The sequence below is a fragment of the Fusarium musae genome, chromosome 8 (assembly GCF_019915245.1).
Source record: "Fusarium musae strain F31 chromosome 8, whole genome shotgun sequence".
NCBI classification, from domain to species: Eukaryota; Fungi; Ascomycota; class Sordariomycetes; order Hypocreales; family Nectriaceae; genus Fusarium; species Fusarium musae.
The window spans coordinates 2,753,158-2,772,847 of NC_058394.1; the positions used below are offsets into that span (position 1 = coordinate 2,753,158).

A 19,690-nucleotide genomic window follows, 5' to 3' on the forward strand; every position below is an offset into this window, starting at 1 on the left:
GGGCCTAGCATGCTAGGAACAACTTGCATAAAAGCGCAAATCTCATGTAACTCGTTACCTGCACCTTAAATTACTCACAGTCAACTTGAATCATTAACACCCGAGCTTCCCTGTGCCTTTTGTATCCTACATATCGCTGATCCAATAACATTTCAAGTCCTGACAATTTCGCGCACATGCTTTGTTTTCGCTCGGATCACGAGAACCCAGATACTGTATCAGACCAAAGTCTGACTGGTAGGGCGCCACCTTTGCGATGATTGGATGCAAATCACGAGTATTGGTTATTCTGCAAGGATCATGAGACTGTTGCCTGCAAAAGTGCACAACCAACAGACAGAGCTGAAAATTACCCCGCTCCATCATTTTCAACCGGATTCCTCTCTTGCAACACAACAGACAGACTTCGATGCATCAGAAAAGGACCTAGCAGCTATCAGCGCTCTTTTCCTGCTATTATACTGGCTCTGTTGCCTCCTTGAAGCATCAGATATCACCGTGGCTGACCGAGGGCTGATCGCCGAATCCTGCTTGCCAAGAGGGCAAAACAGAGCGTCTCTCTGCGCATCGCCGACTAGGCAGTCTAGCCTAGTCGACGACGTTCCAAAATGAACTCCCCAGACGATGCTACGGCCTCTGTCAACACCTCAGATACACACGCTAGCTCTACCAACTCCTACCCGCTTCGCCCCAGCGACCGCCGCGGCTTTGAGATAGCTATTATTTGTGCATTGACCCTCGAAGCAGATGCTATCGAAGCCTTGTTCGATCGTCACTGGGAAGATGACGGTCCGCCTTTTGATAAGGAGCCAGGCGACCCTAATGCATACTCAACGGGGGTGATCGGCCGTTTCAACGTTGTCCTCGCACATATGCCGGGAATGGGCAAAGTCAATGCCGCTACTGTCGCTGCCAACTGCGGGAAAAGCTTTCCAAGCATCAAGCTTGCTCTGGTGGTCGGTATCTGTGGTGTCGTTCCGTTCAGCCCTACCAAGGACGAGATCATCCTGGGCGATGTCATCATCAGCAACGGGGTCATCCAGTATGATTTTGGCCGACAGTTTCCCGAGTGCCTGGTCCGTAAGGATACGTTACTGGATGTCCCTGGCAGACCCAACCTGGAGATCCGGGGAATCTTAACAAAGCTGCAAGGTATCCGACACCGCCGCCAATTAAGCGCTAAGATCGAAAGCTTTCTAGATATTCTCCGTCAGGATCCGGAGCTTCACGCTGAGTATCCTGGATCTATCGAAGATATGCTCTTTGAGGCTACCTACCGCCACGCGGATGATCGGAGGTCATGTGAGCAGGCTAGATGCACAGGCGCCCTAGTCAAGAGAAACCGACTGTCGACTACAGATATTCATCCAAAACCTGCTGTCCATTTTGGTTTGATGGCTTCTGCAGATACAGTTATGAAGTCAGGCGAAGATCGTGACCGCATAGCCTCAACAGAAGACGTTATTGCCTTTGAGATGGAAGGCGCTGGCGTTTGGGATAGCTTCCCCTGTATTATTATCAAGGGCGGTTGTGATTATGCTGATAGTCACAAAAACAAGGTTTGGCAACGGTATGCAGCAGCCACAGCTGCAGCTTGCGCGAAGGCTTTTCTGGGCTTTTGGACCCCGTCAATTACTCAAGGTTCGTAGCAGTTAGCGTTTGATGGAATGGAATTAATTGTGTTTCAAGATGTCGCGTATCTGACTGCAAACCTCAAGAGACGCTGCTCATTAGCAGACCGAGAATATATTGAGCAGAGAAAAAGGCTCGCCGAAGAGCCCACGACAGAATCTAAGAGTCACTACCTACCGCTGCCGAGGAATAAGAACTTTACTGGTCGCGAGGGAACAATCGCTGAGCTTCAAAAACTTCTCTTCACTGACCCCAATGGCCAGCGAGTCGCTTTGGTCGGTTTGGGCGGCGTTGGTAAGACACAAATTGCTCTTCAGCTTGCACATCTTGTGAAGAAAGAAGAACAGGCAGACCGTAGCTACTCTGTCATATGGATGCCCGCGTTGAGCATGGCGAGTTTCGAACAAGCCTGTACCAAGATGATCAGCGAGTTTGGCATCGAGCAGACAAATGACGAGAACGCCAAGGAAACTTTTAGGAAGTTTCTAAGCTCAGAAAAAGCCGGCAATTGGTTTCTTATCATCGATAATGCAGATAACATCGAGACTCTGTACGGAACGGCCGAGGCCCCGGGAGGCATCGACGAGTTCATACCAGACTGCGAGCACGGTTGCATTTTGTACACAACCCGATCTCGTGAGGTTGCTGTTAGCGTGGCGCAGAATAATGTCGTTAAGCTATCAGAAATGGATGATGAGGATGCGAAGGCCCTCTTAAAGAGTTCATTGATTGAAAAGGGCCAGATGGAGGACACTGTTCTTATCGACAAGCTCCTACATAAGCTTGCCTATCTACCTCTTGCTATCACCCAAGCTTCAGCATATATGAAAGTTAATGAGATCTCAGTCAACGAATATCTCAACCTCCTCCAAAATACCAATCAGGATATGGTGGAACTGCTCAGTTGTGGGTTCCGTGATAAAACTCACTACGACTCTTCCCAAGGCGCGGTTGCTACCACCTGGATTGTGTCCTTCAAACAAATCCGCGCTCTCCACGAAGACGCCGCAACACTTCTATCAATCACGGCCTATCTTGAACCAAAGGCTATACCTCGTGCCTTATTACCGCCCCTTGGCTCAGATCAAAAGATGACTCGTGCTATTGGTACGCTTTGCGGATACAGCTTCTTGAGTAAACGAGAAGATGGAGAGACGTTTGACATGCATAGTCTCGTTCACCTTGCCATAAAAAGATGGAATGAAGGAGAGGGACTTGAGGCAGGAACACGACAGATGGCATTCGCACATATTGCTGAGACTTTCCCATACAACAACTGGGAGGATCGTGAGCTATGGCGACAGTATATGCCACATGCACTTAGACTCCTAACAAGCACAGATGATGCCAGTCCTGGAGACAGATGCCTACTCGGAGATAAGGTTGGCCGATGCTTGCTCATTGACGGACGGACAAAACAGGCAGTGCATATCCTTGAGTCTGTGGTTGAGATCGGCAGGGCAACTTTGGCAGAGAATGACAGTGACCGACTGACAGGAGAGCATCGTCTTGCAACGGCATATAGATTTAACGGGCAAACAAAACAGGCAACTGGACTGCTTGAACATGTGGTTGCAATGAGAGCAAACTTAGCAGAGAATGACCCGGATCGACTGGCATCACAACAACAGCTTGCAGCAGAGTATATGAGTAGCAGGCAGACTAAACAAGCAATTGAAATGCTTGAGCATGTGGTTGCAATGAGAGCAAACTTAGCAGAGAATGACTCGGATCGACTGGCATCACAACAACAGCTTGGACGCGCATATAGAGTTGACGGAAGAATAAAAGAGGCAATTGAAATGCTTGAGCATGTGGTTGCAGTTCATGGAGAGACATTGCCAGAGAATCATCCCTATCGGCTGGCATCAGAACAACAGCTTGCACGCGCATATAGAGTTGACGGAAGAATAAAAGAGGCAATTGAAATGCTTGAACATGTGGTTGCAGTTCATGCAGAGACATTGCCAGAGAATCACCCCTATCGGCTGGCATCAGAACATGAACTTGGGGTAGTATACCAAGAGAATGGGCAAGCAAAAGAGGCAATTGAACTGCTTGAACACGTGGTTGCGGTCCGCGCAGGTGTACTGTCAGGGGACAATCCTGATCGGCTGTCATCAGAACTTGCACTTGGAATAACATACCAACAGAACGGTCAAACAAAAGCGGCAATCGAACTGCTTGAGCATGTGGTTACAGTCAAGACGGCTGTACTGTCAGAGGACCATCCTGAACGGCTTTCATCAGAACACGCACTTGGAGTGTGTTACCAAAAGAATGGGCAAACAAAAGAGGCAGTTGAACTGCTTGAACATGTGGTTTCAGTTCGAAAGATTGTACTATCGGAGGACCATCCTAGTCGGCAGCTATCAATAAAGTGGCTGCAGTACTGCTATGATAGCTTAGAGGAGATTGGCGTTCCAGCAGAGTCAGACGGCTGGGAAATTGTTGATGAAATGTAATTAGCTCTCCAGGGCGTTACGAATATGGGAGTTTGCGCAATTGCTTTCAATAAATGCTCGGGATTTGTAGAGCAGCAGTCGATCATAGATTGGCTTTCATTATTCGCTAATCGTTCCAGCTGGGACCATCACTTATCATCCTAGCTGCTGTGGTTGCGAGACAAATACCATAGCAAATAAAGAGGGAAGATTATGGTATTGCAAAAGCCGTGTTCACGGCAATAATAACATCTTGAGATGGTGCAAATGTTGTCATCATCTTTGAACGGCAAAGACTGTTCCTTAGAGATGTTAGTTCGGAAAACAATAGGCATACTGTAGGGTCCAGAGAATGCCACCCAACCATCTTGCTAGACAACAGTTGTTAATACCTCTCTTGATACTACCATTTTTTCTTAAAATGGTCTCTTGGGAGGGGAACTCACCAAAAGAGGAATCATTTTGCTTCAAAAAGAGTTATACGGAACCTAGTGGACCGAATGAAACAGTCAGTTGCTGGCCATTTTGCCTATTATGGCTAATAGCCACCAAAGGGCTATTTAAGAGAGCCGTCCACTGATAGCAACAAGGAAAAACAACTTGACCAGTTTGTTTCGGCTCTCACGAATTAGCTTACTGCTATTCCAGAAGATCAACACAAAATGTTGTCCATGGCAGTTTGCTTCGCAGCTCTCAGTGCTCTTTTCGCATGCAAGGTTTCGGCTCATGGCCATGTATCCGAGGTTCTCATCAACGGCAAAAGCTACTACGGCCACGATCCCACTAAAGTCCCATATGTAACTCAGCCAGAGAGCATCAGTTGGACGAACGGCGCAAAAGACAACGGCTTTGTCACCTCCACCGCGAGCGCACTGGCGTCTCCAGACATCATCTGCCACCTCAACGCAACCAATGGGCTTCTGACAGCGGATGTCAACGCTGGTGCGACCATTACGGTTCGCTGGTCGGACTGGCCTCAAGCGCACTGGGGACCTGTCCTGGATTACATGGCGCGCTGTCCGAATGACGATTGCACAACGGTTGACAAGACTAAGCTGAAGTTCTTCAAGATCGATGAGTTGGGGCAGTTGACGAGGGGAACTGTCCCTGGACAGCCGGGGTATTGGGCAAATAACAAACTTCGCGATGAGGACTTCTCATGGAACATCACAATCCCGGCTAAGCTGGCACCAGGAAGCTATGTCCTGAGGCATGAGATCATCGCCCTCCACGCGGGAGGTGCAGAGGGGTCAACTCAAATGTATCCTCAATGTATCAATCTGATTGTGAAGGGGGATGGCACTGCAAAGCCTGACGGCGTGTTTGCGACTGATCTTTACTCTTCTAAGGACGCGGGGCTGCTGCACAATGTTTTTGTAGATGAGTGGAGTGATGCGAAGTACATCATTCCGGGACCTTCGGTAGTCACATTTTAGGGCAGATGCCGTGTTAACATTCATCAAGGGCTTTGCTGGGTCTGTTGCTTGTTTTGTGGAAGCCGATCAATTTAAGACTCCGTTTTGATTACTCTTGAACCCCGCGCGCTGCCCGATTAGGAAAACGCGCGCTTTCTGGCTGAAAGCCTAGCGATGTAAGGATATTTATCTACGGATCGTCTCGGACACCGACGTAGAAGCTATTGGTCCATGGCATGCGGTAACAAGTGTTCAAGGTTAGGAATTATCGGCCCAGACTGGTTGAACTAATGGGTATAAAGCCTGCTAGTCCCAGGCTACTTGTTTAGAAGGCCGTATCAGCATTTCAGTCAAAGACAGTTCCACATACGCCATACACAGTAGTGCAAAGACAAGTTCTCTTGCGTTCCTCCCTAGAAACTGAAAATGGTCGTTGTTGCTGTAGCTGGAGGAACCGGTGGCATAGGGGGCGCTATTGTCGACACACTTCGCCCAAGCCTTCACCATAAGATGATTATTCTAACTCGCAAGGTAAGATATCCAGCGTTAACTACTAACCCATACACAATCGTCTAAGCGCATATAGATCCCAAATACACCTCAGGCGACCGATACTTTTGTCACCTTATATTACAGTGATGTCGACGCAATGGCAAAGGCCCTCGACGACAATAATGTTCACACTGTCATCTCGGCCCTGCGTGTCTTTGATCCAGCTTCCTCCGAGGCAGAGAGTAACCTCGTGAAAGCGACAGCCAAAGCCAACACTCCGAAACGGTTTATCGCAAGCGCATGGGGTATCGAATATGCCGAGACGTAAGTTTTCTCCTTCCAGTTCCTGTGCCATGATGTTGACATAAGCTAGAACGCCAGTCGGCCAAGCGCGAGGCCGCACTTTAGTCGAACTCCGCAAGACAAACCTTGAGTGGACTCGTTTCGACAACGGGTTCTTTCTTGACTATTACGGTCCGCCGACGTTGAAATCATATATGCAGAGGGTTGCTTGGGCTATTGATATCGCGAACAAAAAGGCCGGAATTCCTGGGACGGGAAATGAACCGATGACGTTCACGTATACCTTCGACGTCGCCAAGTTTGTGGTTGCAGCTTTGGATCTGCCCCAGTGGGAGGAATTGATGTATTGCTACGGCGAAAAGACGACGTGGAATAAGTTCCTGAAGCAGGCAGAGGATGCTATAGGTAAGATAGGGACATAGGAGCACTGGTTTCAAAGCTGACAAGAAGATAGGCTCCAAGTTCGATGTCGCGTATGATCCTGCCGAGAAGCTAGAGAAGGGAGAGGTTACTGAACTTCCTTTCAACAAAAACGCGGCCGATCTTCCTCAGAAGGTGCTAGAAGGTCTTATGTCACTCTGGGGCCTCTATGTACTCGAGGGAAAGTATGATCTGCCGACGGACAAGGCTCTGAACAAGGCGTTCCCAGATATCCAGCCGTTGAAGGTGGAGGATGTACTGGGATTGTGGCAGTGATGCACTCGATCTTGGACCTATGTATCAGACATTGGGGATGAGCTATGTTGCTGGATCTTCATAGCAGTTGGATTGAGAACGTCTCTTTTGAGTGCTATTATGATGCGCCTTTCGCTAGACTCCAGAAGATCATGTGCTGGGGTCTCATGTAGCCTTAGATACTTCCTCCTACTGCACTGTGGTTATATTCAATTCCAAACTTGGCAGGATTCCTCTGAATGGCTCATGCACTGTCCATATCAAGTAAAGTGGTCAAAGCGCAGTTGGATCTTTGAAGCATAAAAGCGCTCAGATCACATGATCTGAACTAGAAAAGAATTATATTTATGGTACCCGCATAGGCTTACTTTGAGAACGTGTTCACCAATACTATCATCCCTTAATATCACATTTCACCGTTACTTTCAACATGGCATTTCAAGTGGAGAGCAGATCAAATGCTCCGCTGGACAACAAAGCTCAATACCACCATACTCTTTTAGGAAATCGCGCGGTCGCCATTTTCGACTTCATCCAGTAACCTTAGCGTACGTCACTTGGTCGAATTCCACTTCTCAACCAACGCACAGCAACCGAAACTGAAGGAATAATCCCGCAGGCTCTAGGTATACAGCAATGGCACGGATCAACAGCTGCTGGACATGTCGTCTTCGGCGCAAGAGGTGTGACCAGGGGCGACCGGCATGCCAAACGTGCTCAGCACTAAACATCCAGTGCCACTATAGCCCGGATCGACCGGACTGGATGGATGGCGGCGCAAAGCAGGATGAGATGACGCGGCGGCTCAAGGCGCAGGTGAAGCAGGGTAAAGAGCGACAATACGTCCAGGTTCTCAACATTGGAGGTACAGCCAAGGCGGCGAGTGCAGACAGATACAACGAGCACGATGACCCCCCGGTTTGGAAGTTTGAAGGAATCCCTGCTGTCGATGCCTTTCAGGAACTAGACGTGGACTTTACCATGATCTACATGGATCAGGCTTTCCCCTTTCTTTTCCCTTTCTACGCTCCTTCGATGATACAAGGAGGACGAGCGTGGGTGTTGGACATCCTACGGCATAACAAGACAATGTTCCACGCGGCAATGAGCCTCAGCACGTATTTCGTCACTCTCGTCTTATCAAGCGAAAACATGAGCGAGTACCACGTATGTAGACAGAATATCTGGACTCAGCTTGAAGGATATGCAGGCGATGCCATCAAGAACTTGCAGACGGAGGTTCTGGCAATGAATCAGCTGGAATCCATATCGTTGATGCAGAGGGCCCGTGCCATGCAGAGTATCGCGCAACAGATGTTTCTCGAAATGGCCATGGCAAAGACGAACGAATCGAGTATGCATTTGGCCGCTGCAATATCTATATTCGAGGATATTCTTGAAGCCAATAAGGCCAACGACAGAGTCCACATGATGAAGATCATGGCTCAGCTAGAGAAACCAACATGGGCACCTCTCGCAAACCAGCGCCCCGTCTGGAACACGGAACAAGCTGCCCTCCGCTTTTACTTTGCCATATTACTCTGGGCGGATGTCGTGTCCTCTACTTCTTTACAGACAGTACCTCGGCTACGGAAATACTACCCTGATCTGCTATCTCAAGATTACGGACATACGGCAACAGATGGTCTGTTAGGTATGGAGGAATACGTGGGCTGCGAGGGCTGGACACTTATCGCCATCGCTGAGACGGCGGCGCTCTATGTTTGGAAGCAGGAGGAACAGAGAAATGGCAACCTGCACGACGAACCCCTCATCGAGAAGAAAGAGTATATAGAGGGGATACTTCGAGATGGCCTGAGAAGCCTTGATGAGCGATGCAGCACTCAGGAGACACAGCCTCAGCACATCATTCAGAGCTTTTATCGATCCAGCGACCCCAAACACCTCGTCAAGCAAGCCACAGCAACTCGCATCTGGGCCCACGCCGCGCACATATACCTCTCCATAGCGACGCTCGGGTGGCAACCAGACAACCCAAGTGTCCGCGAGGGTGCAAGTGCAGTTCTCCGTCTGCTTCAAGAGCTTGATGACCCTGCGATTCTACGCAGCGCTGTGTGGCCGTTTTGCGTGGCTGGGTGCGTCGCTACTGTAAGCCAGGAGAAAGGATTCAGGGATCTGGTAGCGGCATCTGGGTCACTGCGGTGTTTCGGACGGGTAGGAGATGCGCTGGGGATTATGGAGTGTGTTTGGAGAAGAAGGGGACAACTTGGTGTAGAGTGGGACATGGCAGCGTGCTTTGAGATAATGGGCGCTCCTGTGTTGTTACTATAAGACCTTCTCGTCGAAGATAAATCTGTAATGGAATGATGAGGAAGTTTAACTATTAATAAATTCCTAAGGCATCCGGCGTCTCCCTCTCACAACACCAGTTGAGTAAACAAGACCAAATGTTAAACTTCCGGTAGACTGGTAGGTGTTACCACCTGTTCCTCCTGCTTCTTGCTCAAAGCTTGAGGGAAGGGCGTCAATACAGGAGAAATGTCGCCCCACCACTTATCACCATATCGCTTATACCAATCAATCGTCGTCTTAAGCCCCTCCTCAAAACTTGTCTTTTGTTTCCAACCTAACATCTTGAGTTTGGTAGCATCAACAGCGTATCTTTGATCATTGAACGGGCGGTCATGAGTATGTTTCACCCAGCGCTGAAAGTCGTTCGTATCCTCAACATCAATGTCCATCTCGGTAAGAATAATATGGCAGAGTTCGATATTGGAGATCTCGTCGCTGGAGCCAATGTTGTAGATTTGGCCGATCTCGCCTTTGTGGAGAATTGTATCAAAGGCATCGGCGGCATCTCCTGCGAAGAGGTAGCGTCGTGTTGGACTTCCGTCTCCATGAAGTATCACGGGTTCGCCGCGATGGAGTAGTGAGATGAACTTGGGTATGATTTCTACCACCATGATTAGAGTCAACTTAACAAAAGAAAAGATGGGTACTTACTCTCAGGGTACTGATGCGGCCCATAGACATTATTACTCCTCACAATAATAACAGGAAGTTTAAAGCTCTTCTGATACGAATTCACCAACATCTCTGCTGCAGCCTTACTCGCAGCATATGGATTTGTCGGCGATAGGATACTCGCTTCAGGAAGATCATAATTCCCATGCGCAACCTCTCCATAAACCTCATCGGTAGAAATGTGGATGAAGCGCTTGATTCCTACTGTTTTCGCACTCTCAAGAAGGACATGGGTGCCGTACACGTTTGTCTCTGTGAAACTGTATGAATTACCGAAACTGAGATCAACGTGCGATTGCGCTGCAAAGTGGAAGACTGTGTCAATGTTATAGCGATTAAGGCAGTCTAGGACTTCGCTTGGGCTTGTGATATCGCCTTGGTAGAAAGTGAAGTTGGGTTTCTCGCGGAGAGCGCGAGTGTTGTTAAGGGAGGAGCAGTAGTCTAGCTTGTCGAATGATATGACGTTGTAAACTCCGGGGTAAGTGAGGACGAGGTGCCGAACGAGCCATGATGCACTGGTTTATGTCAGACTCTGTCGGTTTTCTCGTTGATAATTGCCTACATGAAACCTTCACCTCCTGTGATCATGATGTTCTTGACATCTTGCTGCGGTTCGAATTTGGTGCTACCCGTTAAAATGGGCGCGTGCTGCCAGATATCCCGCTCGGGAAGAAAGCTGTAGCCCATGTTTCCGTGATCGAGATGATGAATTGATGTGATTGGTGGGCAAAGCCTAAAGAAAAACTTTTTTAACAGCTGCACCCAAGACTATTAAAACATTCATTTTCATTGCCGATTGAAAAGGTGTTCTATTCTCATATCTCCTCCTCGTGAATGCCGTCCCCGGCCGTCGTATTCCCGTGCAATTCCCAAGCCCTGCCAGGGTGAGGCCCCTCGGTGCACCAAACTCTATTCCCCCCTTGGCCCCTTATCCCTGTAGGGCGGAACTAGCATCCGCTCAACGCAGTTTAACGGCTGAGGCGATAGTCCCAAGCTTCGTCTTATCCACTCTCTCCCCCCCTGTCTCATTTCCCAACGCATCAGCTGACAAAATTGACCTCGAACTGCTGGTTGCTAGACTCCAAGCCTAGCACATGAAGCTTAGACTTATGAGACATAGCAAAGTGTATGTAATCCAGATCGTCTCTCAGCTCTACCCGTCGCTAAGATTCCGCTCTCCAAATCTTCAGTACACCACCGTCCTTCTTTCTACCTCATACTTCAACTCCTATCACATTACACAACACAGTCGTCACGATGCCTGGAATTGATCTCAACGGTTCAAATGGCACAAACGGCCTGCACCTCCGTAGACCAAACCGCTTCCTCATCTGGGGCGGTCGCGGCTGGATAGCCGGCCTTCTGAAAGATCTCCTCCTCCGCCAAGGCAAGGAAGTCTACACCACAACTATCCGCATGGAAGATCGCGAGAACGTCGCCAAAGCACTTGAGGTCTACAAACCGACGCACGTTCTTAACGCTGCGGGCTGTACAGGTCGACCTAACGTCGATTGGTGCGAAGACAACAAGGCGCAGACTGTCCTTTCGAATGTCATTGGGACTTTGACGGTTGCGGATGAGTGTTCTCGGCGAGGGATTCACTGTACTGTATTTGCGACGGGGTGTATTTATCAGTATGATGAGGAGCATCCTGTTGGGGGTAGGGGATTTAAGGAGACTGATGCTCCGAACTTTGATGGGAGCTTCTACTCTATGACGAAGGCTCACGTTGAACCAGTGAGTATTTCTGATCCCAGTACTATACGTGTCTAACATTATTTCATTACAGATCTTGGCAAGCTTTGACAACATCTTGATTCTCCGCCTTCGCATGCCAGTAAGCGACGATCTCAACCCCCGAAACTTCGTCACCAAGATCTCCCAGTACAAATTCGTAGTCGACATACCCAACAGCAACACCATTCTTCACGATCTACTCCCTGCATCAATCATCCTGGCTGAGAACAGAGATACTGGGGTTTACAACTTTACAAACCCCGGTGCCATCTCACACAATGAGGTGCTCGGCTTGTTCAAGGAGATTGTTCGACCGGTGTTCACGTGGAAGAACTTTAGTGTTGAGGAGCAGGCCAAGGTGATCAAGGCTGGACGGAGTAATTGTCAGTTGGATAGTACTAAGTTGGTGAAGAGGATGAAGGGGTATGGTTATGAGATTCCTGAGGTACACGAGGCGTACAGGCAGTGTTTTGAGAGGATGAAGGCTGCCGGCATCCAGTAATATTCTTATCATTCTCTTTGTGGCTGAGAGCAATATTGGCAGAGAGAACCTAGACTTATCATTCTCTGTAATCTAGTTGTAGCCTTGGCTTCAGAAATGCTCTATTTATACGATCCGGTTCACTTTGCTATCAATGCTCAATTCTTGTAACATCCCGTCCGAATTCCGAGCCAGATGTGTTGTTTCGAGGTGTCACTGGTGGCTCCCAGCTCTTGTCACCACTCAAAGTTTCCTATAGCACTTCAAGTTGTTAGATTCCTTTTATGTGAGCTCTCTTATCGAAAGCCACCTCAAGAAACATGATAAAGATGGCACCTTCTCATTATTTCTATGCTGACTAGTTGTTTCCAAATGCCAAACTCATCCTCATTTACCAATCCTGCGCACAATCCCCCGGCACAAACGGCGCCCAATCCATATCCAGAATCATCTTCGCCTCAGGGCAATAATTGTAGATATGCTCCCGTCTCTGCTTCGTCCCCCAGATAGCCCCATGCATCCACCCCGCTCCACCAATATGATATCCCATAGGCTCATAGGACCCATCCCGCCAATCATCAATCCCTTTCACCCACTGCCCCGGTCGTCCAGGTTGCTCCAGCTGCTTCATCATGTTCACATGCTCACACTCTTCATCATCATAGTCACCCTCGCATTCCGGCTGGGGTACTATCTCCCCAGGGCCGCCGTTCATCTCGCCTGAGAAAAGCTGGGATACAGAGCCATTTGCGACTCGACCATCGACATGATGGCCCAGGCGTGCAGAGAGCCAGACATCCTCTGGCTCGCTGTTATTGGCGCGCTGTTGGTTCTGCAGAATGCTGACGATACTGCTTACCCGACGAATCGATAGCCCGCCGTTCCCACCGTATCTTCCTCTTGTATCCCACGGCGCTCCAACATAGTCATACCCCAAAAACTCATCAATAGTGCGTTTATTATTCGCACAGAGTATCGAGTCCGTCTGAAAAACAAGAAGCATCTCCGCAGGCTGCAGCACAGTATCATACAGCCATAGATTCGTCAAGAAGCGAGAAATCATCTCTTGACCGGCAGTGCTCATATTCGAGGGTATATACGTCAAGTCCAATTTCCCAGACTTGACGTGCTCGCGCATTGCGGCGGAGGAGTTCACATGTGCTACTGACTCGTTGGAGCCCATGAAGCGGAACTTCCAGTCTGGCGGCATCTGGTACATGAATTTGAGGATCAGAGGGGCGATGATGGGTTGCGGTCTGTTTTCGATGAGGAGAGCGACTTTGGACTCGTTGTATATGGATTGATTGGCATAGTGAAGAGTGATTTTTGGGAGCGTTGGTAGCGGCACTTCTGTCAGGTTGAGGATGATGAGGATACTACAGTCGTCAGTCTCGTCGCTATCAATAGAAGAGGGGAATATTTACCCGGAAACGGTAATTAGTCCTAAGATGGCGATTCGCGATAGTGACGATAGCCGTCGCGGCGCTTGAAAGATTGAACTGATCATTGTGATGACATGTAGAGATTGATGGAGATGGTGGGTGCTGAAAGCAGCTGCGCGCCCAGAAAAAAGTTCGATTGCATAAATCGGGACAGTATTGCAAATCGTGCTGGACACTTAGCGTCCATGCTCGGAGTACCTTAAGTCTGACTAGGTCTTAGTGAAAGACCCTGCGAAGGGATTGCCAAAAAGAGTATGGACAAGTCCAAGTACGCCACCAACTCACCCCCATTCCTTTGCCCGTTGATAAAGACCATTAGAGATGAACATGGAGACACTTTGATCTTTTAGTGCATTGTCCTTGAGGGTCCTTTGTCCCCAAGCCAAGAGGGTTGCCGAACCAAACGCGATTCTAAGCCCCTCATTACTTTTCTTTCATGCACTTGATCATTCATGCCATTCCTCGTCAAATCTACAAGTCTGAGTAATGATGCCTTCCTTTATCAAGTCGAAGCTTCGGCGGGATGCTCTTCAGGCGCCTTTAATTGCCATCGTAGCATTACTCTTTGCGTAAGCGACACCTCCGCTTTCAACCGCTATTCATCTAACAGCTTCTCAGATGGTTCATCGCATTCGTCGTTCTCCCCCAATGCAAACCCGCTATCGCTTCAGCTCGCCAGAATCTCCCCTCAATCGCCATCGACTGGTCTCCCAACAACGACCCCCGAAAGAACTACAACGCCTCCAAAGTAGCTCTCATCATCGAACATGAGCCATTACCCCTTCTAGTCCCTCTGATCCTCCACATGATCGGTGTTGTGCCCCCAGACTGGCGCTTCATCTTTATCGGATCTCAAAAGAGCGTGTGGACTGTCGGTCGTGCTTTCGGGATACAGGTTCAGCAAGGTTTGGGCAAGATTGAGCTGATGCAGCTGCCACAGCCGTGGAAGATTAGGTCAAAGGAGGATAGAAATCGCCTTCTGACAGATACCAGGTTCTATGATGAGTTCCTGCCTGGAGTTGAGTGGCTCTTGAAGTTCAGCAGGGATAGTATTCTATGTGCCAACTCGGAGCTGAGCCTGAATGACTGGCTTGATTACACTTGGGCTGGCGCTACAGAGTAAGCTACCTCTTCCTCATTCTCCTCATCAACTAACAAAAATTCAGCAACAGACAAAACAAAGCCCTTGCAGTCTACGGTGATCTCTCCCTCCGTCGCATCTCAGTCATCAAGCAGATCCTCAGCTTCCAATCACGATACAACGACAGTGAAGCTGATGACTCATGGTTCGGCTCGCGTCTTGAAGTCCTCCCCGATGCGAAACTAGCCATGACTTCAGATCGGGCCTTTGCCGTTCAAAACAACATCACCTCAAGGCCGATGGGGTATAACCTCCAAGCACGTGGGAATCTGGTGGACCAGGAGGTCTGGAAGTATCCTGAGGCCAGGAAAGAGGCTTTGAAGTATTGTCCGGAGATACATATTATTCTCAATATGAAACTTGAGAAGGAGAGGTGTCCTGGAGATAATCTCATGGGTCAGATTAATCCTACGACGACTACGATGGAAGAAGCTTTAACTACGTCCTAGAATTGTTCTAGAAGTGTCTTATTATCCTATTCATGATTCAACTCTACTTCTAATGATGCTGTTTCTTTCGACTGTCTTACTGATATGGTTACCATTTGTTGCTAAGATCTCAGCGCTACAGAAGTGTGACCGATCAGGACTCTTAGAATCCCCAATCACTTTTGGACTAGTACACAACGCGCATCGCTCGCGAGATGCAGAAATGCAGGCCACTTGGCTATACGCTAGCTATTGGCGAGCATGCAGCCGTCCGGGGATTTAGATACCCCTCAATAACCCTTCAAGGGCCCGCTCTCCCCTTTGGTCTAGTTTTTGTCGTCAACAACTACTAGTCTGTCTCGTCGGGCGCTATCCCGTCCCGTGAAGGGATGAGACAAATCCGGCCGCGCTACTGACCCTTCCGCCCTTGCACTAAGCAAAGCTTTTTTTCTGGTCCAGAAACATAAATGAGATTGTCTTCCTTAGTTAGTAGGAAGCTAACGTAGGTGAGATAGATTTAGACCTTGACTTTAAGGGATGAAGATCTGTAGGTCGTTTAGCTCAAGTAGAGGTAATCTTTATTAGATTTAGGGGACATTCACTAACTTTGTTCAGAATGCTCTTTTCACAGTCTTGAGTTCTCGGCAAGCAAAAAGTAAACTCGACTGTGATTCTGTGCTAGAATTAGAGTTATCCTGCGAGAGGCAGTAGAATGTCAGCTCCCTCAGTGCACAGGGGATGAACCCTGGAATGGGGACGGAGAAAAGCGATGCCTGGCTTCTAAGTACTTGGCCCAATGGCAAGTCGGTGACCTTATCTTCTTCATCCATCTTGAGAATGATATGCTCCCAGAAAGTGATTTTGGACAAGCGTCATTCTGAGTTGAGTGCTGAGACTACACTTACATCACGCTCGTTACCTCTACCTCCTGCCTCGCATCTCACACAGTTCGACGACACCTTCTTTCTTTGCCCATATTCTCTGCCACTACACTCCTTTACCCCAACTATGTCTCTGAAAAGAGAATCCAAGCTGTACTTCTTTCCCGAGGAAGTATCTCCGTCTTCATCTGCAACAACAACAGACTCTTCATCTCAGACCTCCAATATTGACAATGAAGATTTCAGCAGACGACCAAGTGACTTTGAGCTCAATGATCTCTTTCATGATGACGAACCGCTTCTATCTGAACACAACGATTATTTGCGAGAGAAGGAACAGGAACAGCCTGTATCTAGAGCATCGAGCTCGGTGATGAAGTCAACATTTTGGACGTTGGTCAATGTCGTTGCTACAGTCTTGATTGTATATGCCCCTCTTCTCTTTCAACGCCGTGATGCTGACTCTGCTTCAGGTCTTCGCAAACAAAGCTATCCTCTCTGGCAATTCCCTCAAACACGCACAGCTCTCCTTCGCAGCGTTCCACTTCACTATCACGGGCCTCGTGCTCTTCATCCTCTCTCGCCCCAGATTCGCCTTCTTCACACCTAAACCCGTCACCATTCGACACATGATACCGCTCTCCACCGTCATGGCCCTTAACGTCATTTTTCCTAACCTCTCGCTTGCATACTCGTCCGTACCATTCTACCAGATCTCGCGTATCTTGATCACACCTTGTGTGGCTGCTATGAACTTTGTACTCTACAGAGCTACACTTCCTTTTTATGCGTGTATGGCGCTAGTTCCGGCATGTATTGGTGTCGGGATGGTCTCGTATTTTGACACCAAAGCCACGAGTGCGAGTGCGGCTACGACTGGGCTGCTGGGTGTTATCTTTGCATTTCTGGGTATTTTCTTTTCGTCGCTTTATACAGTCTGGCTTGAGAGTTACAGAAAGCAGCTGAGTATGACGAGTATGCAGTTGTTGCTCAACCAGGCTCCATTGTCTGCGTTCCTGCTGCTGTACTTTATTCCATTTGTTGATAAGGCTCCTGATCTGGAAGATTTATCTCTAGACCTTTGGGTATTGGTTCTTTTGGTACGCTCCTATCTGTTTGGTGGAATGTCCGCTAATGAGCCATACAGTCTGGCATCTTTGCAGCCTTGGTTAACGTCTCGTAATTCTTCATCATTGCGGAAATGGGTCCGGTGACTAGTACCGTTGTCGCTCACGGCAAGACCTGCATTATCGTTGCTATCGGCTGGTACATTTCCGGTAGAGACGTTGCTGATAAGTCTATCATCGGCCTCATGATGGCTTTGCTTGGAATAATCCTGTGAGTAAACTGTGTTATGTGCCGTGCTCTGGACTTGTCAGTTGACCTGTTACAGGTACTCGGCCGCTATTTTGAGACAGGGCCATAGGGCATAAAGCATAGACGGAGAGCGAGAGAAAACGTACATTGATCACAGAACACATAAATTCAGTTGCGTCACGTGTATGCAATTGCCGGGGTCTTATTCTGGGGGATGCTGCATGCCTGCGGGTGAAAAGATTAGTGGTCGAGTAAGACACAGACTGGAGGTGAGCATCACAACTAGGGCTCAGATAAATACTTAATTTTGGAGGGGCTTGGGGTTGACCCGCTGCAGCCGGCTTCTTTGTTCATGTCTGCCCAACGTGATGATAGCACATTACCCTGTATCTACATAGTAGCAGAAAGAATAATACCAAGACAGCTCAGGTAAAGCAGTAATAACATAAACACAAGATATTTATAAAAGGTTGAAATAGTTATGCGTCACCAAATCTTACTAGAGGTCCCAGCATTTGAGGCGCTTCTTTCGATTCTATCATGTCAATTGATGCTCTCCGGCTAATGTGTTTTTACTACCCACCCACTGTACTGACAGCGCAACGAGAACACTACAATTGGAACATGACCACTGAGTTGTGAACAATAAGCAGTTTTCTATAAAGGAACACCTTGAATTTTGAGATTCTTATTCACTCGGTTGTTTAGTGAAATGTAATTTTGTTCATTGTCGTAGCATGGGTTGGTTGTTGATTGAATTGAGCGCCCAGGAGCGGAAGATTCGTTCCCCTGAGGCTGCACTGAATCATTTTTGGTAGAACCGACCTTGAAAATGGCATTCTCGGGTTGCTCTGTCAACCAAAGCCAAGCATCACCAACTGCCTGCGCTTTTTCCTCAGCCTCAGATCCATTTCAGCAGCGCTTGTTACGATCTCACATTTCTCTCCCGCAGGCATCATGAATAGCATCAATCAACGCATTCTTTTTTGGCTAGACGACCTTCCTCCCCATTTCCCTCCTCCCGCGCAACCCAGGTCCAAGAAGCGCTCACTCTCCAACGGTGGTCTTCTTCCCTCCCCGCCTCACTCACCAGAGTCTGTTGCAGTGGAGATGCCAGCAGCCACTCCCGTTTCCAAGAAGCGTAAGACGCTGGGTGATGTCCCTCCGCTCGCGCCGCATGAGCGAGTTGACGATGATGACGAGGAGAGCGAGCAGACGCCGAGAGCTGAGGCTTCGCTGTCGGATGAACGTGCTTCTCAACGCACTGGTAGTACTGGTGCATCGGGTGCATCATCTCCCACCAAGGCTTTGCGGGCGCTCAAGTATCAGGACGATGGACTTGACCATGTGAAGCTCGACGTCTCGGACGAGACACTTCCAGCGTCTCTGCTGGAACTGGCGAACGACATGCAAGACTTTGACAATGGTGAAGGCGTTGTACCTGTTTATCCTACGGTTGGTCCCATTGATTCTGCTGGCATAGCTTGGTAAACTGACGCATGAAAGGATGAGATCAAAGACCTTGGCACAAAGACAACCCGCTCATGGCAAGTTCCAGCCTTATCGATTTGACGACGACGACAAGCGTTACCCGAAGACTACGCATCGACAACTCAAACTTGGCGATGTACTTCAAGTTGTTAGTGATGCTCGAGACTGCGACGAGTATCAGGCCGATGAGGCGTATTGGAACAACCATGTTCACACGCCCCTCCTCAACATCATCTTCCGCGGAACCAACCCTTGCCCAACACAGCTCGATGGCTTCACATCTTGGTACGTCAACCTCCTTCACCTCACCTTAATCATATCTGACATTCACAAACAGCACCACCGCCTCCATCCTCCCCGAGTACAAGATCCACGCCACCGCCGGCAAGAAAGTCGATTACGCCAGCTTCATCAACCCCGAGCAGGACAAGCTCCTCCCCAACGCCACCAAGCTCATCGACAAGGTTTGTGCGACTGCCACGGATAACAGCATCAACCACACCAGCTTCCAGCGCCTCCTCGAACGACTCATCTCTTTCAGCATTGAGACGAAACGCGGTGCGCAGACGGCGCAAAAGGCGGAACTTCATATGGGCGTATAGCATGCAGCCTAATGGAAGCATTTCAAGTCTCTTGCTGGTAGCGGTTTGGTGCATCTGCCGTTTATTCCTGGGATGATTGTCCGAGGGCACGTTTAGGAATTCGTGGCCTCTACTTTTGTCGATGGCAAGACTGTGTGTATCCATTGCTTTTGGCTGAGATTTATCGAACCAATCGGCTTGCAGACCCTTTTTACCGCACATGGCTCTTTTGGATCGACTGCGAG

At 48.8% G+C, this 19,690-nt stretch overlaps 9 protein-coding genes across 9 annotated transcripts; 7 read left to right on the forward strand and 2 right to left on the reverse strand.

Moving 5' to 3' along the window:
• Window positions 1–608: 608 nt before the first annotated feature.
• J7337_011158 (uncharacterized protein) lies at window positions 609–4,097 on the forward strand (the record flags this gene model as incomplete). Its single annotated transcript, XM_044828708.1, has 2 exons — window positions 609–1,641; window positions 1,690–4,097. The coding sequence occupies 2 exons, from the start codon at window positions 609–611 to the stop codon at window positions 4,095–4,097; spliced, it is 3,441 nt and encodes a 1,146-aa protein (XP_044677262.1).
• A 641-nt stretch (window positions 4,098–4,738) lies between these two features.
• Window positions 4,739–5,512, forward strand: J7337_011159 (uncharacterized protein; the record flags this gene model as incomplete). Its single annotated transcript, XM_044828709.1, has 1 exon — window positions 4,739–5,512. One exon carries the CDS (start codon window positions 4,739–4,741, stop codon window positions 5,510–5,512), a length of 774 nt encoding a protein of 257 aa, XP_044677263.1.
• A 405-nt stretch (window positions 5,513–5,917) lies between these two features.
• Window positions 5,918–6,982, forward strand: J7337_011160 (uncharacterized protein; the record flags this gene model as incomplete). The annotated part of the gene is made up of 4 exons (XM_044828710.1): window positions 5,918–6,022; window positions 6,078–6,307; window positions 6,357–6,691; window positions 6,741–6,982. 4 exons carry the CDS (start codon window positions 5,918–5,920, stop codon window positions 6,980–6,982), a joined length of 912 nt encoding a protein of 303 aa, XP_044677264.1.
• A 615-nt stretch (window positions 6,983–7,597) lies between these two features.
• Window positions 7,598–9,253, forward strand: J7337_011161 (uncharacterized protein; the record flags this gene model as incomplete). The annotated part of the gene is made up of 1 exon (XM_044828711.1): window positions 7,598–9,253. The coding sequence occupies one exon, from the start codon at window positions 7,598–7,600 to the stop codon at window positions 9,251–9,253; it is 1,656 nt and encodes a 551-aa protein (XP_044677265.1).
• A 119-nt stretch (window positions 9,254–9,372) lies between these two features.
• On the reverse strand, window positions 9,373–10,633 carry J7337_011162 (uncharacterized protein; the record flags this gene model as incomplete). Its single annotated transcript, XM_044828712.1, has 3 exons — window positions 9,373–9,875; window positions 9,926–10,461; window positions 10,509–10,633. 3 exons carry the CDS (start codon window positions 10,631–10,633, stop codon window positions 9,373–9,375), a joined length of 1,164 nt encoding a protein of 387 aa, XP_044677266.1.
• A 570-nt stretch (window positions 10,634–11,203) lies between these two features.
• On the forward strand, window positions 11,204–12,185 carry J7337_011163 (uncharacterized protein; the record flags this gene model as incomplete). The annotated part of the gene is made up of 2 exons (XM_044828713.1): window positions 11,204–11,683; window positions 11,736–12,185. The coding sequence occupies 2 exons, from the start codon at window positions 11,204–11,206 to the stop codon at window positions 12,183–12,185; spliced, it is 930 nt and encodes a 309-aa protein (XP_044677267.1).
• A 370-nt stretch (window positions 12,186–12,555) lies between these two features.
• Window positions 12,556–13,671, reverse strand: J7337_011164 (uncharacterized protein; the record flags this gene model as incomplete). The annotated part of the gene is made up of 2 exons (XM_044828714.1): window positions 12,556–13,561; window positions 13,589–13,671. The coding sequence occupies 2 exons, from the start codon at window positions 13,669–13,671 to the stop codon at window positions 12,556–12,558; spliced, it is 1,089 nt and encodes a 362-aa protein (XP_044677268.1).
• A 421-nt stretch (window positions 13,672–14,092) lies between these two features.
• On the forward strand, window positions 14,093–15,196 carry J7337_011165 (uncharacterized protein; the record flags this gene model as incomplete). Its single annotated transcript, XM_044828715.1, has 3 exons — window positions 14,093–14,175; window positions 14,225–14,725; window positions 14,773–15,196. The coding sequence occupies 3 exons, from the start codon at window positions 14,093–14,095 to the stop codon at window positions 15,194–15,196; spliced, it is 1,008 nt and encodes a 335-aa protein (XP_044677269.1).
• A 3,134-nt stretch (window positions 15,197–18,330) lies between these two features.
• On the forward strand, window positions 18,331–19,466 carry J7337_011166 (uncharacterized protein; the record flags this gene model as incomplete). Its single annotated transcript, XM_044828716.1, is given in 3 exon segments — window positions 18,331–18,860; window positions 18,880–19,149; window positions 19,202–19,466. The coding sequence occupies 3 exon segments, from the start codon at window positions 18,331–18,333 to the stop codon at window positions 19,464–19,466; spliced, it is 1,065 nt and encodes a 354-aa protein (XP_044677270.1).
• Window positions 19,467–19,690: the final 224 nt, after the last annotated feature.